This window comes from Lathamus discolor, chromosome Z (genome assembly GCF_037157495.1).
Source record: "Lathamus discolor isolate bLatDis1 chromosome Z, bLatDis1.hap1, whole genome shotgun sequence".
Lineage (NCBI taxonomy): Eukaryota > Metazoa > Chordata > Aves > Psittaciformes > Psittacidae > Lathamus > Lathamus discolor.
Genome location: NC_088909.1, coordinates 108,221,465 through 108,247,866, shown reverse-complemented (window position 1 = coordinate 108,247,866; position 26,402 = coordinate 108,221,465). Strand labels below are relative to the sequence as shown.

General features: G+C 48.4%; 2 protein-coding genes and 3 long non-coding RNA genes across 16 annotated transcripts in view; 3 read left to right on the top strand and 2 right to left on the bottom strand.

Moving 5' to 3' along the window:
- LOC136005797 (proline-serine-threonine phosphatase-interacting protein 2-like) overlaps positions 1 to 5,428 on the top strand; it is a 6,154-nt gene extending 726 nt beyond the window's left edge. The window contains exons 2-8 of one of the 7 annotated variants that reach the window (XR_010608900.1): positions 592 to 732; positions 1,471 to 1,559; positions 1,717 to 2,560; positions 2,674 to 2,866; positions 3,047 to 3,163; positions 3,339 to 3,393; positions 3,782 to 4,217. Coding sequence is in view for 2 of the 7 variants with exons in the window: in XM_065663651.1 (XP_065519723.1) it covers positions 2,825 to 2,866; positions 3,047 to 3,163; positions 3,339 to 3,393; positions 3,782 to 3,858 (291 nt within the window). In the remaining 5 variants the exon portion in view is untranslated. Of the gene's footprint in view, positions 1 to 591; positions 733 to 1,470; positions 1,560 to 1,716; positions 2,867 to 3,046; positions 3,164 to 3,338; positions 3,394 to 3,781; positions 4,218 to 5,380 lie in introns of those variants that run through there. The other 6 variants (XR_010608901.1, XM_065663651.1, XR_010608897.1 and 3 more) reach the window with 6 other exon arrangements.
- Positions 5,330 to 11,915, bottom strand: LOC136005798 (uncharacterized). The gene is made up of 3 exons (XR_010608902.1): positions 11,634 to 11,915; positions 10,553 to 10,834; positions 5,330 to 6,567 (listed from the first exon to the last, which is right to left on the bottom strand). It is a non-coding gene; the product is annotated as an uncharacterized LOC136005798 (long non-coding RNA).
- LOC136005796 (proline-serine-threonine phosphatase-interacting protein 2-like) lies at positions 11,707 to 19,008 on the top strand. 6 transcript variants are annotated; one of them, XR_010608894.1, is made up of 8 exons: positions 11,707 to 11,865; positions 12,956 to 13,096; positions 13,835 to 13,923; positions 14,081 to 14,184; positions 14,866 to 15,230; positions 15,411 to 15,527; positions 15,703 to 15,757; positions 16,144 to 16,495. XR_010608894.1 is itself a non-coding variant. In XM_065663648.1 (8 exons), exons 4-7 carry the CDS (start codon positions 15,189 to 15,191, stop codon positions 16,218 to 16,220), a joined length of 291 nt encoding a protein of 96 aa, XP_065519720.1. In that variant the 5' UTR covers positions 11,707 to 11,865; positions 12,956 to 13,096; positions 13,835 to 13,923; positions 14,081 to 15,188; the 3' UTR covers position 16,221; positions 16,550 to 19,008. The 6 variants fall into 6 exon arrangements, 2 of the variants coding, with proteins under 2 accessions (XP_065519720.1, XP_065519719.1); XM_065663648.1 differs by adding an exon at positions 16,550 to 19,008 and having other exon boundaries at positions 14,081 to 15,230; positions 16,144 to 16,221; XR_010608893.1 differs by having other exon boundaries at positions 12,966 to 13,096; positions 14,081 to 15,230.
- LOC136005806 (uncharacterized) lies at positions 17,703 to 24,271 on the bottom strand. Its single transcript, XR_010608914.1, has 3 exons — positions 23,985 to 24,271; positions 22,903 to 23,186; positions 17,703 to 18,931 (listed from the first exon to the last, which is right to left on the bottom strand). It is a non-coding gene; the product is annotated as an uncharacterized LOC136005806 (long non-coding RNA).
- On the top strand, positions 23,916 to 26,402 carry LOC136005812 (uncharacterized). Its single transcript, XR_010608929.1, has 3 exons — positions 23,916 to 24,216; positions 25,307 to 25,447; positions 26,181 to 26,402. It is a non-coding gene; the product is annotated as an uncharacterized LOC136005812 (long non-coding RNA).

Below are 26,402 nucleotides of genomic sequence, written 5' to 3'. Positions count from 1 at the left end.
AGAATAAATTGGTGAATTAATTGACCACTGTTCTGGAAAACAAGGGTCAGATCTAAGTGTCAGCAATGGCTCTGATTCCAGAACAAGTTTTATTTCGTGGCTGTGGTTCCATGATTTTAGCTGGTGGCAGAGCATGGCTGGAGCCACCGATGAAGTCAGAGCAGACTCTCCCCACGCAGGGCAGGTTTTATCTTTTCTGAAACACGGACTTTGTTAGCACCGTGCTCGTTCCCTCTTAAGCTGACACCACTGATACTGGATGCAGCAACGAGGATGGTACTCCTGCAAAGGAAGTGCTTTTACATGTTCGCTGACAAATTTATCTTGCAAACTACTGTTTGAAGACAGAATCCTGAACCCCTGGGTACATAGCTCTTCTTCTACCTGAATCTCTTAAGCTTAATAATCCTCACTGTGACACATTCTTCGGAGGTAGTGTATGATCTCTGTTTCCCAAGTCCATGTACATGATTTGGGTGGATGCGCGGTAGTTGTGCAAATACACGTTCCTGTACTATCAAGCCGATAACTGTGGGATCTGCCAGAGGTTCCTCTGCCCTGCGATGCATATTTAACACTTGAATTTCTCAGACTTTTCTAGGCCCTGGCCAGGATTTAGTGACTATACTGCAGTGATTCTATCACCTGAAGGGAGGTTGTGAGGTGGGGGTCTGTCTGCTTTCCAAAATACGAAGTGATAGCACAAGAGGAAAGGACCTCAAGTTGCAGCAGGTAAAGTTTAGACTGAGTATTAGGAACAATTTCTTCCCCAAGAGGGTTGTCAAGCACCGGAACAGGCTGCCCAGGGCAGTGGTGGAGTCACCATCCCTGGAGGTGTTTAGAAGATGTGCAGATGTGGCACTTCGGGACACGGTTTAGTGGTGGATTTGACAGCGTAGGGTAAACGGCTGGACTAAATAATCTTAAAGGTCTTTTCCAGCCTAAATGACTCCACAGTTCTAATCAGAACATGTACAAGACGATGCTTTGGCCACCTTACATTGTCCCTTCATTTTCATGTACACATGGTGGGCAGCATCCCTACACCGAGGGCTGGCCCTCTGTTCTCCTCTGCTGAGTCCCCTCTCTGCCACAGCCACGTTTGTCTGCTGCCCTGACCTTTGGTGAACCTCCCCAGCATGGCTCTGCTGTCGAAGCAGCTGGCTATTCATAGCTGTGGGTTTGAAACAGCTCTGGGGCTTGAATCGTGAACTACACTTGGCCTATATCCCTCGATGAGCTTGCTGGGGTGTTGTTCTGCAGAAGGGCCACTCACTTTCAGCAGGATTTTCCTGAGGTCTTTTTTAGTATCAGTTTTTCTGTGCCCCAGCTTGCTGTGTGCTAACCTGGGGCAACTCTTTGCTTCAGGTTGCTGTGTGTTGAAACCTGGCTGAATTCATTGGGGTGAGGGGCAGATGTGACTGTGCTTGCTTGAATAACTTCTTGATACCAGTTTTCTTATACTGAAAGGTGGCCCCCAGCAGGACTGACGCTGACATAGGTAATGCTGCTTGGATGCTGCTTCAAAAGTCATGCTGCATTTATATGTTCCTGCAAAGGTGGGTGTGCTATGGGGTCAGTTTGATGTCAGCTAGAGCAGTTGATTTGAACAACAGGGCCTTTTCATGTATGTGTGTATGTGTATATGTATATAGATATATATGTATGTATATTTGTTTATGTCTCTCTATATATGAAACTTTCTTTTCTTTGCAGAGATACAGTGTGGGACAAGGTCAGATCTAGCTGGCACAAGCCCTTTGGGAAGAAGCAATGAAAATGGAGGAATTCAGGGAAAAGAAAAATAGCATTGGAAGAAGGTCAGGGTGTTGATCCATCACCATCCTTGGTGATGAATCCTGGCTCCTGGCTCATGTCTCCCATTATGCCCCAGCCCCCTGCATGCTCCCAGTGCCTGCCGCTGCTGGGAAGTCCTGAGCTCCTTCCCATATGTTGAAACCCTGCTGCTGAAGCTCTGACTTCCTTCTTCTAACTGCCACATCTTCTCCTTTGGGTGCCTTTTGTGGATGCCTATCGCAGGGGCTCAGCTCCAGAGACACCAGCCTCAGCCGGCAATGTTCTTAAAGCATGTATACATGTATCTCATATGTATAGTGTTGCGTGATGTCCATAGGCTTTGCCAAAATTGGCAAGCCTTTTAACCTCTTCTGGCTTCAGATTCCTTTGTCTGGAAAATGAGAGCAAACTGCTGCAAATTTGGACACAGCAGAAGGGAGTTCGCTTCCCAATTTCCCTAGCTTCTATGGAGATGATACAGTACTATATATTGGTGGATTTTGTTTGTAGAGTTCCTTTGCTTAGACAGGTGGAGGCTTAGCTAGAAGTGTAAAAGGTGTGTTCTGTGAAGATGCTTTAGGGGAACATAGGTCCTTAAGGCAATCTGAGTTTGTACTGTGCCTCTTCCTTTCCTAAGTCACATAGTCCATTGTGGAGCTTTGATGGTCAGTAATGTGTTGACTCTGGCTTTGTTGTCTTCACAGAGCTGATAATGGAGGCGATTCACAAAACCAGGAATCTGCAGTACTAGAAGACCGTGGAAGTAAAGTAGACATGCTGCTCTTTCTTGCTATATGGTTTAACACTGCTAACACACGCGCACAGTGCTGGCTCCGTCTTAAATATGAGGGTTTTCCTTTGCTTCATTTCCTGCAGACACTACATCAAGAGCTGCAGCAGAGGAAGACTGTCACATTAAAGTCTCCATAGTGGGCTCTGAAAAACTGAAGAGTACACCAGGGACATTGCTGGTAGCAGCCTTGCACGGTTGGATAAGAGTGATTTAGATGTCAAGAACTCGATTGCTATGAGGTTTTCATGCCAAATGATGAGCAGCTTGTCTTGTGAGGTCAGTTTTGGTCAAGCAGTAGGGCACTGGGGGCCTTGTGTGCTGTCCCCTGTTCTGCGGGCAGCCTTTGGCCACCTCTTCACTTGGAGGCTGTGTTTTCCTCCAGAGCTACGTACATGAGCTTTAATAGCAACTCATTGCTTGCTAACACGGTCCTGCCCTGTTTGTTGGCTCTCCTAGGCCAAGCACCTTCATGAGCAGTGCTGCAAGGATAAGGATGAGGCGGAACACAACAAGCTGTTGTGCCCCACAACGCAAACATGGTTACAGAGAAGCAGCAGGAGACGGTATAGGGAGGTGGGTGGCCGTGGGACAGGAAGGGTGTATGTTCTTGGAGCTCTCCTGCCCCATAACTCTTTTCCCAGCTCTGGGTTTGGGGGTGAGATGGAAGGGCTGGCAATGTTCTCTAGCTGGGCTTCAATACCGTTGGTGATGCACGTTTGCTCTGCTGTAGCTTTCTTCTCTTTCCCAGTTTTGGCAGCTGTTCCTCAGTCTGGCTCAGATGAAATCATCACCAGAAGACTCTGGTGAGTGTGGAAATGCAGGCTTTGGAGGGGAGTGTTTCCTGGGGCAGGAGGTGTGAAGCCGTGGCATGGCTCTTGAGTGAGCTCCAGCTCCTGGGTCAGGTCAGGCTCCTCAGAAACTCATGCTCAACATACTGGAGGCGGAGCTCACTCAAGAGCCATGCCATGGCTTCATAGCCTATTTCCAGTTTCTCATAGTTTCTCTGGTGCATGACCCTCCACCTTGCTGCACAGCTCTGCATTTCCTTGCAGTGCACATCCATAGCTGAGCTCACACATTACTGCTGCTTTCTCCCTGATGTCCCTGCCAATTTGCATTTCGTGTACTGCCTTCCAGCAAAGGGTCTTTTTAATCAATGTTAATCAGATGAGAGTGTGATTTCTCTCACAGGCAGGAGTTACCAGCAGAGCGTTACCACACCGGAGAAGATCCGGGAAGAATGGCAAAGAGCACGTCAAAGGTTGTGAGGTAAAATTCCCCAAACACCTTCACGTGGCAGTGTGGTCCTCTGGATGTCCACTCCTCGCTGCAGGGGTCCGGGATGGCACAGATCTGCCTTCTCTCTGTTGCCCTGGCAGTGAAGCTGCAGGACATGTTGCAGCTAGCCCTGTGTGTGTCTTCGGCTTGCCTTCTGCATTTAAGGTCCCACCATTTCATGGTTTTCACTCTTCTGTATTTATTTTTCCTTCCACTACCTTTTCAAAGTAACAGAATCAAAGCAGTGACCTTTTTGACCATTAACCTGTTTGCACGTTTGTTGTGGCCATTATCCTGAACAGCCGTCGTCACTTGCAGGTACTCAGTGACTTAAGGCCAGTGTGTCCTACAGCCATGACATCACCTAGCAGACTCTGAAACTCTGAAGGACTTTAAATGAGTTTGCAGCAGAAGGTGCTGACACACTGGGAATGCAAGCTGGGTGAAGCCATCTCCATGGGAACCCAGTGTGCCAGCAGCCCTTCACCATGTATCTCACGTGGTAGCATGCGAACCCGTCTGAGCAGATGTATCAGTCTAAAGCAGACTGTCTCATAGCAAAATGGTCTAGCCAGACTTCCAGCAAGTGCTAGGGAAGTCCAGAGCAGGTGGCAAGAGGACCATGATGATGCTCTGCTGCTGACCTGTGTCTTGCGACTGTCTGCGATGTGTAACCAAGGGTTGAAGGAGGTGATCCGGCTCCTGTACTCTGTTCTCGTGAGACCTCACTTGGAGTATTGTGTACAGTTCTGGTGTCCTCAACATAAAAAGGACATGGAGCTGTTAGGGCAAGTCCAGAGGAGGGCCATGAGGATGACAAGGGGGCTGGAGCACCTCGCATATAAAGGCAGGCTGAGAGAGTTGTGGCTGTTTATCCTGGAGAGGAGAATGCTGTGTGGAGACCTCCTACCAGATTCCAGTGCCTGAAAGGGGCCCACAAGGATGCTGGGGAGGAACTCTTCATTAGGGACTGTAGTGATAGGACAAGGGGTAATGACTTCAAACATAAACAGGGGAAGTTCAGGTTAAATATAAGGAAGAAGTTCTTTACTGTGAAGGTGGTGAGGCCTGGAATGGGTTGCCCAAGAAAGTTGTGAATGCTCCATCCCTGGCAGTGTTCAAAGCCAGGCTGGACACAGTCTAGGGTGGCATGGTTTATTGCGAGGTGTCCCTGCCCATGGCAGGGGGTTGGAACTAGATGAACTGAAGGTCCTTTCCAACCCTAACTATTCTATGATTCTGTGATACTATGGACAGGAAGTGCAGAGTTTGAGGTTTTAGCCCATGTCTGCTGCAAGCTTGCCAACTGCAAGTGGTAACAAGTGCATATGTACATGTGGGAGGAAAAGCTGTCTTTCAGGCTCATGAAACTGAGCTATACCAGACAGCACATTTCAAAAGACTTGGGCTTAAAACTGCTTGGAAAAGGGATGGACAAGAAAGAGAGGGAACACAAACGAGTCAAGACACTTTGCTTTCATAGATCCCCAAAGCTTTTTTATTGCACCATAGTTGTGGGAGAGAAGTCAGCTGAGATTGCAGGACCACGGGGTACCTACGGAACATGAAGTGCCCTTTGGAAGGCAGATCTTCGTCTCCTCAGAGGCAGTGGTGTGCTGAGTGACCCCTTCCACGTTGGTCCTGCTGACCCTCCTGAACTTAACGCTCATCTTTGAAGTACCCGGGTGTGTAAAGGGATGACTTCTTCTCTGGACGAGTTGTTTTCCAACCTAATCGGTTCTATGATTCTATGACTCATGGTTACCCTCTTTCCTGCAGAAGAACAACATCACCTGCTCCTTGCTGTGGACAGGAATATTTGTAGTGGGATGAGAAGAGATCAGAATAGAGGAGATTTGCTCTCTTCTCACAGAAGTTAGGGCTCTTTTGTCTGTGTTGATTCAGTTGAGACCCAGGAGTGTGAGTGGATCAACAATTTCATGTCAGCCCCCCATGACATGCCTTGGTATCAGGTCTCCGTAAAGCCCAGGCTGGCCTAACCTCTGGCCTTCCCACCAGCTCTGGCAGGGCAGCTGGGGAGCACAGAGCCATGCAGATCTTCGGCTCTGTCTTTTCTACTGTGCAGGAGGGCTTCTCTACCCACCCCGACCAGTGTGCCAGAATTACTTGCTTTATGGGGCTTCTGGTTCCACAGAAGAGCTCTGTTTTTGCTCTTCCCCGTCAGATCATGAGCTTTCCCTCTCTAAAGGGAATGGTTTAGCTGACAGCGATGCCCGGTCCCCCCTGAAAGATGCTGAGAAGCTGGACTCTGACTTTGGAGACAAGGTTTCACTAAGGAGAAGTTCTGGTCAAAGCCCTGTATGTAGGCATTTCTGGAGCTTAAGGATGTCCAAGCTTGGGATCCCACCAGTCTCTGCAGTTTGATGGAACTTGGTAAAATGCTTTGGTTGTTAGGCAAATCATAGAATCATAGAATCAAGACATCTCTTTCAGCCTCACCCACCATTGCCTCCCATCCCTTTAACACAGGTGGCCAGTGTTTCTGTCCTGTGTAGAGACTTGTAATGAGCACTTCTCATAAGCAGACCTAATTTTTTTGTGTTTTCTCTTTCAGGTGAGCCTGGTTATGCCAGAGTTGACGGCTACATCTCTAGATGCTCTTGATCCTGTTTGTAGGTTCTCCAGGCAGAAGACACTGTTGGTCTGGCCAGTTTGGTGATGTTTCCAGTTACTCCCAGCTGTGAGAGAAACAGTGTTGTTTTTGCATAATTGGGGATGGGGCTTTACAATATTAAGACTTTCCCATTTTAGAGCTTTAAGATCAATAGTAAGGCTTTGCAAGAATGAGAGTTTTCAATACTAGGTCTGGGATTAAGTTCCTAAGGCAACGAAAGAAAGGGTTTGAGATATACTTACTCAAAAAGATACGCTCTGTGGTTCAAGACAGTGTCATCTCTAGATGAAAGACACACTCTGTGGTTAAAAAGAATACTATCTACGTACAACCTATGAAACTAAACCAGTGCAGGCTGGTTAAACAGTAAGTTGCGGTAAATATTTATACCCAGAGTATTGTCTCCAACCATACTGGGAATCACCTTGTCCTGGGTGGAGTGATGTTTGGTTTACAACTGGCTTGCACGGGTGGATCTCACCCAGTGCTTAGGGAAAATCTCTAAAAAGTAAAATTATGATGTTTAAAGGTCACATAGAATCTGACTGTGGGGGGTTAGAGTGTGGTCCCGTAGCACTTGCTATTGCAAGTGCTGGAGGGGAAATAAGCCAAGTTCATGGTGTAGGGGCAGATGTGACAAGAGGGGATTCAATTGCTAGATTTAGAAGAGTGGCTTGGGAGCCAAAGAGGAATGAATGTGGCCAGCCTGGGGACACTACCATTCCTCCATCGGTGTGGACATGGACTCCACCTCATAATCCTAAAGTAGTAAATGTAATTGCAATTAAACATTTGAAGTAGATGTTTGAAAGAGAAACTGGATATAGAAATACAAATGCCTGGGTAGAATGGGTCAAATATACAGTGAAAATAGAATAGTTTTAGATATATTAGCTGAAAAAGGAGGAGTATGCATAATGCTAGGGAATACGTGTTGCACATTTATTCCAAATAATACAACACCAGATGGAGCCATAAGCAAAGCCTTACAAGGCCTCACTACCTTGGCAGAAGAATACGCTGAAAATACGAGAACAGATACTTCCTTAACAGGATGGTTAGAATCCTGGTTTGGAAAACGGAGAGGAATGGTGGTATCAGTTTTTACTTCTGTAATTGTAGCAGCATGTGTATTAATAGCTATAAGGTGCTACCTAATTCCATATATAGGAAGACATGTACAACTTCTTGAAACAACTCTGTTAAAACAAATGCTCATGGGAACGCCACCCTACTCTGATAAATGCTTTAGATTAAAACAAAAATAATAAAAAAGTGAAGATGATTGGGACGACTTATCTTTAGACCAAAACCGTGAAATTATTTTATCCAGACTGGAAGCGACATATGAGGCATTTCTTTATGGAAAGTGTGAAATCCAAAACCGGTATAAATAAGAGGAAGGGGGAATTGTGAGAGAAACAGTGTTGTTTTCACAGAACTGGAGATGGGGCTTTGCAATATTAAGGCTTTCCAATATTAGAGCTTTAAGATCAATATGAAGGCTTTGCAATATTGAGAGTTTTCAATACTGGGGCTGGGGCTAAGTTACTAAGGGAATGAAAGAAAGGGTTTGAGATATAGTAACTCAAAAAGACACACTCTGTGGTTAAAGCCAATGTCACCTCTAGATGAAAGATTCACTGCGAGGTTAAAAAGAATACTCTCTATGCACAAACTAAGCAGGTGCAGGCTGGTTAAACAGTAAGTTGGGGTACCACATGTCTCCCAAAGAGTTAGAGAATTGTACCGGAAAAGGATTATGTGGTTAATAATGATGTGGTTAATAAATAAGAGGAAGGGGCGTACAAAGTTGAGTAAGGGAAGGTATAAACAGAGGCGGGACAGTTAGCATATAGATTATAAGCACTGAATAGGCTGTAAGCCTTGGAGTACCCAAGCAATGGGGAATCAAGGGAGGGAACTTGTGGATGGGATAGGAAATCATAGTTCTGCTTTTGCTGTGTGTGCCTACTTGCTAGGACACCTGTTTTTGCAGAAACATGAATAAAGAGCTGCTTCACTGTTGTGTCTACCCTGAGCTTAAGTTTTTACCTAGAGACCGTTTCTCAGAGCAGCCACACAGAGCGGAAGTGCTCCGTTTCAGCAAAGTGTTTGAGGACTCAGATAATTATTTGCACATTCAGAAAGCGCCTATTACAAATCTTTGCCTTTGATCAGCAAACTGCTTGGACAGATATCCCATCTTCACAGTCGGGGCAAGAAAAGGAATCTAAGCAATGGACCCAGATGCAGGGGACCCTCTGTGTCAGAGGAAATTTTTAATTTCAAGTTCTTCCAATGTGCAACCATCTGGAAGAGGCTGGAGATAACCAAGAAGCCGTACGTGCTGAGGGGAGTGCTGCACAATGTTTTGGGAAACTGGCTTATGGTTAGGGCAGACGTATCCCACTCAGATCTCAGATTAAGCTTCTCCCTGTTTCTAAAGTCCTTCTTTAATGGTGATTAAGCTTGTAATATAGGTTTCAGTTTGGCCATGTCTTTCAGGGAAGCTCTCTTAGAGGAGCACCAACAATATGCTACGTGTCTGGCTTAGCTGTAGATGTGCTCCAGGCTTAAGTGCTATTAGTGGAAGGTGATCTGCATCTTGCCTGGTGTAGCAGCCCACAGTGTAGCAACCCAATGACAGCCTGTGCTGCCACAAACCTGCAACCTGCAGTGTTGCTTAGAATTTGGAGAAGATGCTCAGCTCTTCAACTACCTCTCCCAGTGAGGGGCTTCCAGATTTTTGGTCTCTCTCATATATCCTCATGTGCAGCATTGCTTAAGTAGCTCCACAATGCCTTATGACACAGGGATGGAGGATAAAGGGACCAGTTCAGTTTAAACAGTTCAGCTGTTTAAACCTGGTGCCCCATGACTAACTTTGGAGGAACGGGAGTTGCTGATGTATGATGTGCTTTAAGTTGAATCTGTGTGACTTCAGTGCATGTGTAAGCCAGACAGTCCCTGGGGCTTTTACTGTATTTCCTTGTCTGGAGAAGATGACAGTGAGCTTAAACATCTCTCCTGCTGCATTACAATGGACTGTGCAAAGTGCACATTGCAAGGAATCAGTTGTCCATTTTTGTTTCTGAAAGCCCAAGTGTACAGATATTCTGCTGAAGGACCCTGCTGTAGGTCTTAGTTCTCAAATACATCTTTTAAGATTAAGTTTTGAGACTTGCGTGGTGGCTATCTTTCTTCTGAAAGATGTCATACTCACTTTTTTGTCTGGGATGGTACACCTTCAAAGTACCCTAGGATGCTCAGGTTCCTTCTCCTGTAAGGAAGCCTACAAGAGCATATCTTTGCTCAGCCTTTACTTCCTACGTGCTCAATACCGCAACAGCTCTGGGACAGAACACACCAAGACTTTAGCCTTCCCCTGGGCCCCTAGAGTCAGGCTGAGTTTCCTCACAGGCCTCTCCAGAGGGGTCTCTCCTCCTCCCAGACAAACACAGAAGTGAACGGCCTAAGAAGAGAACCTGATAACCAGCTGCACAGCTCCTGCTTTCCCCCCTAGTGAAAGAGAGGCCACAGCTTCTATAATAAGACAAAATGAGAAGAGGGATAGAGATAGCATGTAAACCTTATGTCCCTTCAGATGCTGGGCATGCTGCCTTCGGGCAGAGTTAGAGCTCTTCCTTTTTGGTCCTCTGAGCTAAAAATATAAAGCATCACAAGAAACCAGCATTATCCATGAAGGAAGTTCACATGAGAACTTCTTGCTGCATTTCCAGATAGAGGCAGGGCCAGGCAGCTGGTGTAAGGGTCAGTATTAGGCAGGGGCTGCCCCTAAACCCCCTGTTACCATGAGATGGCCAAGCTCATCCTGCAGCCACAGGGTTTGGGCAGTGCAGACCAGCCCTGTGCCTGCTCAGGGGATCACCAGCTCCACAATGTGCAATGGGCTCCTGGTCAGGATCATCTCTGCTTTCACCCATGCACAATTTTCGTTTCCCACACGTATTATAAATTACAGATGATATCGATAAGAAAGGGATTTCTCAAGCCCAATGTACAAGGCCTACGAGAGTGGACATTACCTGTTTAAGATCATTAGGTTCTCAACTACAATGTCTTCTGCAAGGAGGCAGAGCTCTGCAGGGTCCCATCCATGTGGGGACTGGTTAAAATCACTTCTGCTCCAGGGGGGCTTGGCCTCGGCTCGAGCGATGACTCCCTTGAGCGGCTGAGCACCTGGGCAGTGCTCAGAAGGGTCAGTGACACCTGGTCCCTCAGGCTGAGCCTGCAGCCCCACTGTGGCTGGAGATGCCTCAGGCACTGCAGGACAGGCTGCCCCACTCGCTTGGCACTTCCAGGTCCTGCTACAGCACAAGCAGAAAGAAGTGATCTCACATTCCCCATCCTCAGTAGTAGGAGCTTGGTTTTTCACCCTGCATTTCCTACAGAAGCAGCTTGCCCTCCCCACAAATCCTTATATAGAAACCTGGCCTTCTCCCAGACTCCTATGGAGAAGCATCCCACCCCACCCCCTTCTGCCCCCGGGGCATTAAAGGATAGCCTGGCCCCTCCACAGTTCCCTATAGGGGAAGCTGGCATCCTAATAGGCTCCTATAGAAGAGTTTTCCCTCCCTGCCAGTCCCTTTAGGGGAGCTTGGCCTCCTCGCAGGCTCCTATGGAGCAGCCTGCCCCTCCCTCCCCCCGCGGCCATTTTATGACAACTCCATCCCTCCACAGGTCCATAGAAGGGAACATGGCCTCCTCCTAGGCTTCCATAGATGAGCCTTGCCTCCCTGCCAGTCCTTATAGGGGGGGCCTGGCCACTCCCTTACAGGGAATTTTGGATTCTTCCCCGGTTCCCAGAGATGACGTTGGCCTCCCATCCGGTCCTCAGTGGGGGCAGCGAGCTCCCTCCCAGGCTCCTATAGAGGAGCGTGGCCTCCACACAGCACTTCATAAAGGATTCTGTTCCCCACAGGCCCTTGTAGGAGGGCCGATCCTCATCTCAAACACCTATCGAGGGGCCTGGCCTCCTCACAGGATCCTATGGAGCAGTCCGACCTCCCCCCACGCCCTTACTAAGGAGCCCAGCCTTCCCACATAGGAGCCCGTATCTGAGCCTACTGCAAGCCCGCTCCCCTCCTGACAGAAGACCTGCCTCACCCAGGCTGGGCGGCCATTTCCTCGCTCCCAGGTCTGCGTTCTGCGCTGAGTCCTTCCGTGCTTCACTCAGCCACCGCGCTGCTGACTGGAAGGGAGCCGCTGGGGGCGGTGTCAATCTCTCCCTGCTTCCGGCCGCAGTACCCGTGGCTGCGGCTCGGTGGTGACGCAGAGCATGGGCATATTGGAGGCCGTGAGGGCGCCCCGCAAGGCCCGTGCCAAGAACAGGCCCAAGGTGCGGGGGGGCAGCGGGGATGGGTTCCGGGTGAGGTTCCTCGGGTCCTCGCCCGGGCTGGCTGCGCCACCTCCCGGTTGTGGTGGGTCCGGTGAGCTTAGAGCGCCGGGGAGGGGTCTGCAGGGTTGTTGCATGCCGCGGGGCGCTCGTCAGCACTTTGTCTCGTGGTCGGGGCTCTTCCTGAGTGGGTTTAAAGCGGCAGAGAGGCTGTCAGCTCCAGGCCGTGTTTGTGGCCGTGTTTGTTTGTCTGCTGCTGGAAGGCATGTTCCATCTCTGGCAGTGTTCAAGGCCAGGCTGGACAGGGCTTAGAGCACCCTGGTCTAGTGGAAGGTGTCCCTGCCCGGATTTCGGTAGTTTGTCGAATGATCTCAGCTGAAATATCTTGCCTCAGAGCCGGGTCAAATTGGAAGTGTTTCTCTTAATTGCCTAATCTCCTCCATGTTGCACGCTGCACCCCAGAGAGGAACGGCAGTGAAGACCTGGCTGTCAAAGCCCTTTGAGAATAAACTGGTGAATTAATTGACCACTGTTCTGGAAAACAAGGGTCAGATCTAAGTGTCAGCAATGGCTCTGATTCCAGAACAAGTTTTATTTCGTGGCTGTGGTTCCATGATTTTAGCTGGTGGCAGAGCATGGCTGGAGCCACCGATGAAGTCAGAGCAGACTCTCCCCACACAGGGCAGGTTTTATCTTTTCTGAAACAGGGACTTTGTTAGCACCATGCTCGTTCCCTCTTAAGCTGACACCACTGATACTGGATGCAGCAACGAGGATGGTACTCCTGCAAAGGAAGTATTTTTACATGTTCGCTGACAAATTTATCTTGCAAACTACTGTTTGAAGACAGAATCCTGAACCCGTGGGTACATAGCTCTTCTTCTACCTGAATCTCTTAAGCTTAATAATCCTCACTGTGACACATTCTTTGGAGGTAGTGTATGATCTCTGTTTCCCAAGTCCATGTACATGATTTGGGTGGATGCGCGGTAGTTGTGCAAATACACGTTCCTGTACTATCAAGCCGATAACTGTGGGATCTGCCAGAGGTTCCTCTGCCCTGCGATGCATGTTTAACACTTGAATTTCTCAGACTTTTCTAGGCCCTGGCCAGGATTTAGTGACTATACTGCAGTGATTCTATCACCTGAAGGGAGGTTGTGAGGTGGGGGTCTGTCTGCTTTCCAAAATACGAAGTGATAGCACAAGAGGAAAGGACCTCAAGCTGCAGCAGGTAAAGTTTAGACTGAGTATTAGGAACAATTTCTTCCCCAAGAGGGTTGTCAAGCACCGGAACAGGCTGCCCAGGGCAGTGGTGGAGTCACCATCCCTGGAGGTGTTTAGAAGATGTGCAGATGTGGCACTTCGGGACACGGTTTAGTGGTGGATTTGACAGCGTAGGGTAAACGGCTGGACTAAATAATCTTAAAGGTCTTTTCCAGCCTAAATGACTCCACAGTTCTAATCAGAGCATGTACAAGACGATGCTTTGGCCACCTGACATTGTCCCTTCATTTTCATGTACACATGGCGGGCAGCATCCCTACACCGAGGGCTGGCCCTCTGTTCTCCTCTGCTGAGTCCCCTCTCTGCCACAGCCACGTTTGTCTGCTGCCCTGACCCTTGGTGAACCTCCCCAGCATGGCTCTGCTGTCGAAGCAGCTGGCTATTCATAGCTGTGGGTTTGAAACAGCTCTGGGGCTTGAATCGTGAACTACACTTGGCCTATATCCCTCGATGAGCTTGCTGGGCTGCTGTTCTGCAGAAGGGCCACTCACTTTCAGCAGGATTTTCCTGAGGTCTTTTTTAGTATCAGTTTTTCTGTGCCCCAGCTTGCTGTGTGCTAACCTGGGGCAACTCTTTGCTTCAGGTTGCTGTGTGTTGAAACCTGGCTGAATTCATTGGGGTGAGGGGCAGATGTGACTGTGCTTGCTTGAATAACTTCTTGATACCAGTTTTCTTATACTGAAAGGTGGCCCCCAGCAGGACTGACGCTGACATAGGTAATGCTGCTTGGATGCTGCTTCAAAAGTCATGCTGCATTTATATGTTCCTGCAAAGGTAGGTGTGCTATGGGGTCAGTTTGATGTCAGCTAGAGCAGTTGATTTGAACAACAGGGCCTTTTCATGTATGTGTGTATGTGTATATGTATATAGATATATATGTATGTATATTTGTTTATGTCTCTCTATATATGAAACTTTCTTTTCTTTGCAGAGATACAGTGTGGGACAAGGTCAGATCTAGCTGGCACAAGCCCTTTGGGAAGAAGCAATGAAAATGGAGGAATTCAGGGAAAAGAAAAATAGCATTGGAAGAAGGTCAGGGTGTTGATCCATCACCATCCTTGGTGATGAATCCTGGCTCCTGGCTCATGTCTCCCATTATGCCCCAGCCCCCTGCATGCTCCCAGTGCCTGCCGCTGCTGGGAAGTCCTGAGCTCCTTCCCATTTGTTGAAACCCTGCTGCTGAAGCTCTGACTTCCTTCTTCTAACTGCCACATCTTCTCCTTTGGGTGTCTTTTGTGGATGCCTATCGCAGGGGCTCAGCTCCAGAGACACCAGCCTCAGCCGGCAATGTTCTTAAAGCATGTATACCTGTATCTCATATGCATAGTGTTGCGTGATGTCCATAGGCTTTGCCAAAATTGGCAAGCCTTTTAACCTCTTCTGGCTTCAGATTCCTTTGTCTGGAAAATGAGAGCAAACTGCTGCAAATTTGGACACAGCAGAAGGGAGTTCGCTTCCCAATTTCCCTAGCTTCTATGGAGATGATACAGTACTATATATTGGTGGATTTCGTTTGTAGAGTTCCTTTGCTTAGACAGGTGGAGGCTTAGCTAGAAGTATAAAAGGTGTGTTCTGTGAAGATGCTTTAGGTGAACATAGGTCCTTAAGGCTATCTGAGTTTGTACTGTGCCTCTTCCTTTCCTAAGTCACAGAGTCCATTGTGGAGCTTTGATGGTCAGTAATGTGTTGACTCTGGCTTTGTTGTCTTCACAGAGCTGATAATGGAGGCGATTCACAAAACCAGGAATCTGCAGTGCTAGAAGACCGTGAAAGTAAAGCAGACAAGCTGCTCTTTCTTGCTATATGGTTTAACAGTGCTAACACACGCGCACAGTGCTGGCTTCGTCTTAAATATGAGGGTCTTCCTCTGCTGCAGTTCATGCAGACACTACATCAAGAGCTGCAGCAGAGGAAGACTGTCACTTTAAAGTCTCCATAGTGGGCTCTGAAAAACTGAAGAGTACACCAGGGACATTGCTGGTAGCAGCCTTGCACGGTTGGATAAGAGTGATTTAGATGTCAAGAACTCGATTGCTATGAGGTTTTCATGCCAAATGATGAGCAGCTTGTCTTGTGAGGTCAGTTTTGGTCAAGCAGTAGGGCACTGGGGGCCTTGTGTGCTGTCCCCTGTTCTGTGGGAAGCCTTTGGCCACCTCTTCACTTGGAGGCTGTGTTTTCCTCCAGAGCTACGTACATGAGCTTTAATAGCAACTCATTGCTTGCTAACACGGTCCTGCCCTGTTTGTTGGCTCTCCTAGGCCAAGCACCTTCATGAGCAGTGCTGCAAGGATAAGGATGAGGCGGAACACAACAAGCTGTTGTGCCCCACAACGCAAACATGGTTACAGAGAAGCAGCAGGAGACGGTATAGAGAGGTGGGTGGCCGTGGGACAGGAAGGGTGTATGTTCTTGGAGCTCTCCTGCCCCATAACTCTTTTCCCAGCTCTGGGTTTGGGGGTGAGATGGAAGGGCTGGCAATGTTCTCTAGCTGGGCTTCAATACCGTTAGTGATGCACGTTTGCTCTACTGTAGCTTTCTTCTCTCTCCCAGTTTTGGCAGCTGTTCCTCAGTCTGGCTCAGATGAAATCATCACCAGAAGACTCTGGTGAGTGTGGAAATGCAGGCTTTGGAGGGGAGTGTTTCCTGGGGCAGGAGGTGTGAAGCCGTGGCATGGCTCTTGAGTGAGCTCCAGCTCCTGGGTCAGGTCAGGCTCCTCAGAAACTCATGCTCAACATACTGGAGGCGGAGCTCACTCAAGAGCCATGCCATGGCTTCATAGCCAATTTCCAGTTTCTTGCCGTTTCTCTGGCATGACCCTCCACCTTGCTGCACAGCTCTGCATTTCCTTGCAGTGCACATCCATAGCTGAGCTCACACATTACTGCTGCTTTCTCCCTGATGTCCCTGCCAATTTGCATTTCGTGTACTGCCTTCCAGCAAAGGGTCTTTTTAATCAATGTTAATCAGATGAGAGTGTGATTTCTCTCACAGGCAGGAGTTACCAGCAGAGCGTTACCACACCGGAGAAGATCCGGGAAGAATGGCAAAGAGCACGTCAAAGGTTGTGAGGTAAAATTCCCCAAACACCTTCACGTGGCAGTGTGGTCCTCTGGATATCCACTCCTCGCTGCAGGGGTCCGGGATGGCACAGATCTGCCTTCTCTCTGTTGCCCTGGCAGTGAAGCTGAAGGACGTGTTGCAGCTAGCCCTTGTGTGTGTCTTCGGCTTGCCTTCTGCGTTTAAGGTCCCACCATTTCATGGTTTTCACTCTTCTGTATTTATTTTTCCTTCCACTACCTTTTCAAAGTAACAGAATCAAAGCAGTGACCTTTTTGACCATTAACCTGTTTGCACGTTTGTTGTGGCCATTATCCTGAACAGCCGTCGTCACTTGCAGGTACTCAGTGACTTAAGGCCAGTGTGTCCTACAGCCATGACACCACCTAGCAGACTCTGAAACTCTGAAGGACTTTAAATGAGTTTGCAGCAGAAGGTGCTGACACACTGGGAATGCAAGCTGGGTGAAGCCATCTCCATGGGAACCCAGTGTGCCAGCAGCCCTTCACCATGTATCTCACGTGGTAGCATGGGAACCCCTCTGAGCAGATGTATCAGTCTAAAGCAGACTGTCTCATAGCAGAATGGTCTACCCAGGACTTCCAGCAAGTGCTAGGGAAGTCCAGAGCAGGTGGCAAGAGGACCATGATGATGCTCTGCTGCTGACCTGTGTCTTGCAGCTGTCTGCGATGTGTAACCAAGGGTTGAAGGAGGTGATCCGGCTCCTGTACTCTGTTCTCGTGAGACCTCACTTGGAGTATTGCGTACAGTTCTGGTGTCCTCAACATAAAAAGGACATGGAGCTGTTAGGGCAAGTCCAGAGGAGGGCCATGAGGATGACAAGGGGGCTGGAGCACCTCGCATATAAAGGCAGGCTGAGAGAGTTGTGGCTGTTTATCCTGGAGAGGAGAATGCTGTGTGGAGACCTCCTACCAGATTCCAGTGCCTGAAAGGGGCCCACAAGGATGCTGGGGAGGAACTCTTCATTAGGGACTGTAGTGATAGGACAAGGGGTAATGACTTCAAACATAAACAGGGGAAGTTCAGGTTAAATATAAGGAAGAAGTTCTTTACTGTGAAGGTGGTGAGGCCTGGAATGGGTTGCCCAAGGAAGTTGTGAATGCTCCATTCCTGGCAGTGTTCCAAGCCAGGCTGGACACAGTCTAGGGTGGCATGGTTTATTGCGAGGTGTCCCTGCCCATGGCAGGGGGTTGGAACTAGATGAACTGAAGGTCCTTTCCAACCCTAACTATTCTATGATTCTGTGATACTATGGACAGGAAGTGCAGAGTTTGAGGTTTTAGCCCATGTCTGCTGCAAGCTTGCCAACTGCAAGTGGTAACAAGTGCATATGTACATGTGGGAGGAAAAGCTGTCTTTCAGGCTCATGAAACTGAGCTATACCAGACAGCACATTTCAAAAGGCTTGGGCTTAAAACTGCTTGGAAAAGGGATGGGCAAGAAAGAGAGGGAACACAAACGAGTCAAGACACTTTGCTTTCATAGATCCCCAAAGCTTTTTTATTGCACCATAGTTGTGGGAGAGAAGTCAGCTGAGATTGCAGGACCACGGGGTACCTACGGAACATGGAGTGCCCTTAGGAAGGCAGATCTTCGTCTCCTCAGAGGCAGTGGTGTGCTGAGTGACCCCTTCCACGTTGGTCCTGCTGACCCTCCTGAACTTAACGCTCATCTTTGAAGTACCCGGGTGTGTAAAGGGATGACTTCTTCTCTGGACAAGTTGTTTTCCAACCTAATCGGTTCTATGATTCTATGACTCATGGTTACCCTCTTTCCTGCAGAAGAACAACATCACCTGCTCCTTGCTGTGGACAGGAATATTTGTAGTGGGATGAGAAGAGATCAGAATAGAGGAGATTTGCTCTCTTCTCACAGAAGTTAGGGCTCTTTTGTCTGTGTTGATTCAGTTGAGACCCAGGAGTGTGAGTGGATCAACAATTTCATGTCAGCCCCCCATGACATGCCTTGGTATCAGGTCTCCGTAAAGCCCAGGCTGGCCTAACCTCTGGCCTTCCCACCAGCTCTGGCAGGGCAGCTGGGGAGCACAGAGCCACGCAGATCTTCGGCTCTGTCTTTTCTACTGTGCAGGAGGGCTTCTCTACCCACCCCGACCAGTGTGCCAGAATTACTTGCTTTATGGGGCTTCTGGTTCCACAGAAGAGCTCTGTTTTTGCTCTTCCCCGTCAGATCATGAGCTTTCCCTCTCTAAAGGGAATGGTTTAGCTGACAGCGATGCCCGGTCCCCCCTGAAAGATGCTGGGAAGCTGGACTCTGACTTTGGAGACAAGGTTTCACTAAGGAGAAGTTCTGGTCAAAGCCCTGTATGTAGGCATTTCTGGAGCTTAAGGATGTCCAAGCTTGGGATCCCACCAGTCTCTGCAGTTTGATGGAACTTGGTAAAATGCTTTGGTTGTTAGGCAAATCATAGAATCATAGAATCAAGACATCTCTTTCAGCCTCACCCACCATTGCCTCCCATCCCTTTAACACAGGTGGCCAGTGTTTCTGTCCTGTGTAGAGACTTGTAATGAGCACTTCTCATAAGCAGACCTAATTTTTTTGTGTTTTCTCTTTCAGGTGAGCCTGGTTATGCCAGAGTTGACGGCTACATCTCTAGATGCTCTTGATCCTGTTTGTAGGTTCTCCAGGCAGAAGACACTGTTGGTCTGGCCAGTTGGGTGATGTTTCCAGTTACTCCCAGCTGTGAGAGAAACAGTGTTGTTTTTGCATAATTGGGGATGGGGCTTTACAATATTAAGACTTTCCCATTTTAGAGCTTTAAGATTAATAGTAAGGCTTTGCAAGAATGAGAGTTTTCAATACTAGGTCTGGGATTAAGTTCCTAAGGCAACGAAAGAAAGGGTTTGAGATATACTTACTCAAAAAGATACGCTCTGTGGTTCAAGACAGTGTCATCTCTAGATGAAAGACACACTCTGTGGTTAAAAAGAATACTATCTACGTACAACCTATGAAACTAAACCAGTGCAGGCTGGTTAAACAGTAAGTTGCGGTAAATATTTATACCCAGAGTATTGTCTCCAACCATACTGGGAATCACCTTGTCCTGGGTGGAGTGATGTTTGGTTTACAACTGGCTTGCACGGGTGGATCTCACCCAGTGCTTAGGGAAAATCTCTAAAAAGTAAAATTATGATGTTTAAAGGTCACATAGAATCTGACTGTGGGGGGTTAGAGTGTGGTCCCGTAGCACTTGCTATTGCAAGTGCTGGAGGGGAAATAAGCCAAGTTCATGGTGTAGGGGCAGATGTGACAAGAGGGGATTCAATTGCTAGATTTAGAAGAGTGGCTTGGGAGCCAAAGAGGAATGAATGTGGCCAGCCTGGGGACACTACCATTCCTCCATCGGTGTGGACATGGACTCCACCTCATAATCCTAAAGTAGTAAATGTAATTGCAATTAAACATTTGAAGTAGATGTTTGAAAGAGAAACTGGATATAGAAATACAAATGCCTGGGTAGAATGGGTCAAATATACAGTGAAAATAGAATAGTTTTAGATATATTAGCTGAAAAAGGAGGAGTATGCATAATGCTAGGGAATACGTGTTGCACATTTATTCCAAATAATACAACACCAGATGGAGCCGTAAGCAAAGCCTTACAAGGCCTCACTACCTTGGCAGAAGAATGGGCTGAAAATACGAGAACAGATACTTCCTTAACAGGATGGTTAGAATCCTGGTTTGGAAAACGGAGAGGAATGGTGGTATCAGTTTTTACTTCTGTAATTGTAGCAGCATGTGTATTAATAGCTATAAGGTGCTACCTAATTCCATATATAGGAAGACATGTACAACTTCTTGAAACAACTCTGTTAAAACAAATGCTCATGGGAACGCCACCCTACTCTGATAAATGCTTTAGATTAAAACAAAAATAATAAAAAAGTGAAGATGATTGGGACGACTTATCTTTAGACCAAAACCGTGAAATTATTTTATCCAGACTGGAAGCGACATATGAGGCATTTCTTTATGGAAAGTGTGAAATCCAAAACCGGTATAAATAAGAGGAAGGGGGAATTGTGAGAGAAACAGTGTTGTTTTCACAGAACTGGAGATGGGGCTTTGCAATATTAAGGCTTTCCAATATTAGAGCTTTAAGATCAATATGAAGGCTTTGCAATATTGAGAGTTTTCAATACTGGGGCTGGGGCTAAGTTACTAAGGGAATGAAAGAAAGGGTTTGAGATATAGTAACTCAAAAAGACACACTCTGTGGTTAAAGCCAATGTCACCTCTAGATGAAAGATTCACTGCGAGGTTAAAAAGAATACTCTCTATGCACAAACTAAGCAGGTGCAGGCTGGTTAAACAGTAAGTTGGGGTACCACATGTCTCCCAAAGAGTTAGACAATTGTACCGGAAAAGGATTATGTGGTTAATAATGATGTGGTTAATAAATAAGAGGAAGGGGCGTACAAAGTCGAGTAAGGGGAGGTATAAACAGAGGCGGGACAGTTAGCATCTACATTATAAGCACTGAATAGGCTGTAAGCCTTGGAGTACCCAAGCAATGGGGAATCAAGGGAGGGAACTTGTGGATGGGATAGGAAATCATAGTTCTGCTTTTGCTGTGTGTGCCTACTTGCTAGGACACCTGTTTTTGCAGAAACATGAATAAAGAGCTGCTTCACTGTTGTGTCTACCCTGAGCTTAAGTTTTTACCTAGAGACCGTTTCTCAGAGCAGCCACACAGAGCGGAAGTGCTCCGTTTCAGCAAAGTGTTTGAGGACTCAGATAATTATTTGCACATTCAGAAAGCGCCTATACAAATCTTTGCCTTTGATCAGCAAACTGCTTGGACAGATATCCCATCTTCACAGTCGGGGCAAGAAAAGGAATCTAAGCAATGGACCCAGATGCAGGGGCCCTCTGTGTCAGAGGAAGTTTTTAATTTCAAGTTCTTCCAATGTGCAACCATCTGGAAGAGGCTGGAGATAACCAAGAAGCCGTACGTGCTGAGGGGAGTGCTGCACAATGTTTTGGGAAACTGGCTTATGGTTAGGGCAGACGTATCCCACTCAGATCTCAGATTAAGCTTCTCCCTGTTTCTAAAGTCCTTCTTTAATGGTGATTAAGCTTGTAATATAGGTTTCAGTTTGGCCATGTCTTTCAGGGAAGCTCTCTTAGAGGAGCACCAACAATATGCTACGTGTCTGGCTTAGCTGTAGATGTGCTCCAGGCTTAAGTGCTAATAGTGGAAGGTGATCTGCATCTTGCCTGGTGTAGCAGCCCACAGTGTAGCAACCCAATGACAGCCTGTGCTGCCACAAACCTGCAACCTGCAGTGTTGCTTAGAATTTGGAGAAGATGCTCAGCTCTTCAACCACCTCTCCCAGTGAGGGGCTTCCAGATTTTTGGTCTCTCTCATATATCCTCATGTGCAGCATTGCTTAAGTAGCTCCACAATGCCTTATGACACAGGGATGGAGGATAAAGGGACCAGTTCAGTTTAAACAGTTCAGCTGTTTAAACCTGGTGCCCCGTGACTAACTTTGGAGGAACGGGAGTTGCTGATGTATGATGTGCTTCAAGTTGAATCTGTGTGACTTCAGTGCATGTGTAAGCCAGACAGTCCCTGGGGCTTTTACTGTATTTCCTTGTCTGGAGAAGATGACAGTGAGCTTAAACATCTCTCCTGCTGCATTACAATGGACTGTGCAAAGTGCACATTGCAAGGAATCGGTTGTCCATTTTTGTTTCTGAAAGCCCAAGTGTACAGACATTCTGCTGAAGGACCCTGCTGTAGGTCTTAGTTCTCAAATACATCTTTTAAGATTAAGTTTTGAGACTTGTGTGGTGGCTATCTTTCTTCTGAAAGATGTCATACTCACTTTTTTGTCTGGGATGGTACACCTTCAAAGTACCCTAGGATGTTCAGGTTCCTTCTCCTGTAAGGAAGCCTACAAGAGCATATCCTTGCTCAGCCTTTACTTCCTACGTGCTCAATACCACAACAGCTCTGGGACAGAACACACCAAGACTTTAGCCTCCCCCTGGGCCCCTAGACTCAGGCTGAGTTTCCTCACAGGCCTCTCTAGAGGGGTCTCTCCTCCTCCCAGACAAACACAGAAGTGAACGGCCTAAGAAGAGAACCTGATAACCAGCTGCACAGCTCCTGCTTTCCCCCCTAGTGAAAGAGAGGCCACAGCTTCTATAATAAGACAAAATGAGAAGAGGGATAGAGATAGCATGTAAACCTTATGTCCCTTCAGATGCTGGGCATGCTGCCTTCGGGCAGAGTTAGAGCTCTTCCTTTTTGGTCCTCTGAGCTAAAAATATAAAGCATCACAAGAAACAAGCATTATCCATGAAGGAAGTTCATGTGAGAACTTCTTGCTGCATTTCCAGATAGAGGCAGGGCCAGGCAGCTGGTGTAAGGGTCAGTATTAGGCAGGGGCTGCCCCTAAACCCCCTGTTACCATGAGATGGCCAAGCTCATCCTGCAGCCACAGGGTTTGGGCAGTGCAGACCAGCCCTGTGCCTGCTCAGGGGATCACCAGCTCCACAATGTGCAATGGGCTCCTGGTCAGGATCATCTCTGCTTTCACCCATGCACAATTTACCTTTCCCACACGTATTTTAAATTACAGATGATATCGATAAGAAAGCCCAATGTACAAGGCCTACGAGAGTGGACATTACCTGTTTATGATCATTAGGTTCTCAACTACAATGTCTTCTGCAAGAAGGCACTGAGCTCTGCAGGGTCCCATCCATGTGGGGACTGGTTAAAATCACTTCTGCTCCAGGGGGGCTTGGCCTCGGCTCGAGCGATGACTCCCTTGAGCGGCTGAGCACCTGGGCAGTGCTCAGAAGGGTCAGTGACACCTGGTCCCTCAGGCTGAGCCTGGAGCCCCACTGTGGCTGGAGATGCCTCAGGCACTGCAGGACAGGCTGCCCCACTCGTGTGGCACTTCCAGGTCCTGCTACGGCACAAGCAGAAAGAAGAGACCTCACATTCCCCATCCTCAGTAGTAGGAGCTTGGTTTTTCACCCTGCATTTCCTACAGAAGCAGCTTGCCCTCCCCACAAATCCTTATATAGAAACCTGGCCTTCTCCCAGACTCCTATGGAGAAGCATCCCACCCCACCCCCTTCTGCCCCCGGGGCATTACAGGATAGCCTGGCCCCTGCACAGTCCCTATAGGGGAAGCTGGCATCCTAATAGGCTCCTATAGAAGAGTTTTCCCTCCCTGCCAGTCCCTTTAGGGGAGCTTGGCCTCCTCTCAGGCTCCTATGGAGCAGCCTGCCCGTCCCTCCCCCCGCGGCCATTTTATGACAACTCCATCCCTCCACAGGTCCACAGAAAGGAACATGGCCTCCTCCTAGGCTTCCATAGATGAGCCTTGCCTCCCTGCCAGTCCTTATAGGGGGAGCCTGGCCACTCCCTTACAGAGAAGTTTGGATTCTTCCCCGGTTCCCAGAGATGACGTTGGCCTCCCATCCGGTCCTCAGTGGGGGCAGCGAGCTCCCTGCCAGGCTCCTATAGAGGAGCGTGGCCTCCACACAGCACTTCATAAAGGATTCTGTTCCCCACAGGCCCTTGTAGGAGGGCCGATCCTCATCTCAAACACCTATCGAGGGGCCTGGCCTCCTCACAGGATCCTATGGAGCAGTCCGACCTCCCCCCATGCCCTTACTAAGGAGCCCAGCCTTCCCACATAGGAGCCCGTATCTGAGCCTACTGCAAGCCCGCTCCCCTCCTGACAGAAGACCTGCCTCACCCAGGCTGGGCGGCCATTTCCTCGCTCCCAGGTCTGCGTTCTGCGCTGAGTCCTTCCGTGCTTCACGCAGCCACCGCGCTGCTGACTGGAAGGGAGCCGCTGGGGGCGGTGTCAATCTCTCCCTGCTTCCGGCCGCAGTACCCGTGGCTGCGGCTCGGTGGTGACGCAGAGCATGGGCATATTGGAGGCCGTGAGGGCGCCCCGCAAGGCCCGTGCCAAGAACAGGCCCAAGGTGCGGGGGGGCAGCAGGGATGGGTTCCGGGTGAGGTTCCTCGGGTCCTCGCCCGGGCTGGCTGCGCCGCCTCCCGGTTGTGGTGGGTCCGGCGAGCTTAGAGCGCCGGGGAGGGGTCTGCAGGGTTGTTGCATGCCGCGGGGCGCTCGTCAGCACTTTGTCTTGTGGTCGGGGCTCTTCCTGAGTGGGTTTAAAGCGGCAGAGAGGCTGTCAGCTCCAGGCCGTGTTTGTGGCCGTGTTTGTTTGTCTGCTGCTGGAAGGCATGTTCCATCTCTGGCAGTGTTCAAGGCCAGGCTGGACAGGGCTTAGAGCACCCTGGTCTAGTGGAAGGTGTCCCTGCCCGGATTTCGGTAGTTTGTCGAATGATCTCAGCTGAAATATCTTGCCTCAGAGCTGGGTCAAATTGGAAGTGTTTCTCTTAATTGCCTAATCTCCTCCATGTTGCACGCTGCACCCCAGAGAGGAACGGCAGTGAAGACCTGGCTGTCAAAGCCCTTTGAGAATAAACTGGTGAATTAATTGACCACTGTTCTGGAAAACAAGGGTCAGATCTAAGTGTCAGCAATGGCTCTGATTCCAGAACAAGTTTTATTTCGTGGCTGTGGTTCCATGATTTTAGCTGGTGGCAGAGCATGGCTGGAGCCACCGATGAAGTCAGAGCAGACTCTCCCCACACAGGGCAGGTTTTATCTTTTCTGAAACATGGACTTTGTTAGCACCATGCTCGTTCCCTCTTAAGCTGACACCACTGATACTGGATGCAGCAACGAGGATGGTACTCCTGCAAAGGAAGTGCTTTTACATGTTCGCTGACAAATTTATCTTGCAAACTACTGTTTGAAGACAGAATCCTGAACCCGTGGGTACATAGCTCTTCTTCTACCTGAATCTCTTAAGCTTAATAATCCTCACTGTGACACATTCTTTGGAGGTAGTGTATGATCTCTGTTTCCCAAGTCCATGTACATGATTTGGGTGGATGCGTGGTAGTTGTGCAAATACACGTTCCTGTACTATCAAGCCGATAACTGTGGGATCTGCCAGAGGTTCCTCTGCCCTGCGATGCATGTTTAACACTTGAATTTCTCAGACTTTTCTAGGCCCTGGCCAGGATTTAGTGACTATACTGCAGTGATTCTATCACCTGAAGGGAGGTTGTGAGGTGGGGGTCTGTCTGCTTTCCAAAATACGAAGTGATAGCACAAGAGGAAAGGACCTCAAGCTGCAGCAGGTAAAGTTTAGACTGAGTATTAGGAACAATTTCTTCCCCAAGAGGGTTGTCAAGCACCGGAACAGGCTGCCCAGGGCAGTGGTGGAGTCACCATCCCTGGAGGTGTTTAGAAGATGTGCAGATGTGGCACTTCGGGACACGGTTTAGTGGTGGATTTGACAGCGTAGGGTAAACGGCTGGACTAAATAATCTTAAAGGTCTTTTCCAGCCTAAATGACTCCACAGTTCTAATCAGAGCATGTACAAGACGATGCTTTGGCCACCTGACATTGTCCCTTCATTTTCATGTACACATGCAGCATCCCTACACCGAGGGCTGGCCCTCTGTTCTCCTCTGCTGAGTCCCCTCTCTGCCACAGCCACGTTTGTCTGCTGCCCTGACCCTTGGTGAACCTCCCCAGCATGGCTCTGCTGTCGAAGCAGCTGGCTATTCATAGCTGTGGGTTTGAAACAGCTCTGGGGCTTGAATCGTGAACTACACTTGGCCTATATCCCTCGATGAGCTTGCTGGGCTGCTGTTCTGCAGAAGGGCCACTCACTTTCAGCAGGATTTTCCTGAGGTCTTTTTTAGTATCAGTTTTTCTGTGCCCCAGCTTGCTGTGTGCTAACCTGGGGCAACTCTTTGCTTCAGGTTGCTGTGTGTTGAAACCTGGCTGAATTCATTGGGGTGAGGGGCAGATGTGACTGTGCTTGCTTGAATAACTTCTTGATACCAGTTTTCTTATACTGAAAGGTGGCCCCCAGCAGGACTGACGCTGACATAGGTAATGCTGCTTGGATGCTGCTTCAAAAGTCATGCTGCATTTATATGTTCCTGCAAAGGTAGGTGTGCTATGGGGTCAGTTTGATGTCAGCTAGAGCAGTTGATTTGAACAACAGGGCCTTTTCATGTATGTGTGTATGTGTATATGTATATAGATATATATGTATGTATATTTGTTTATGTCTCTCTATA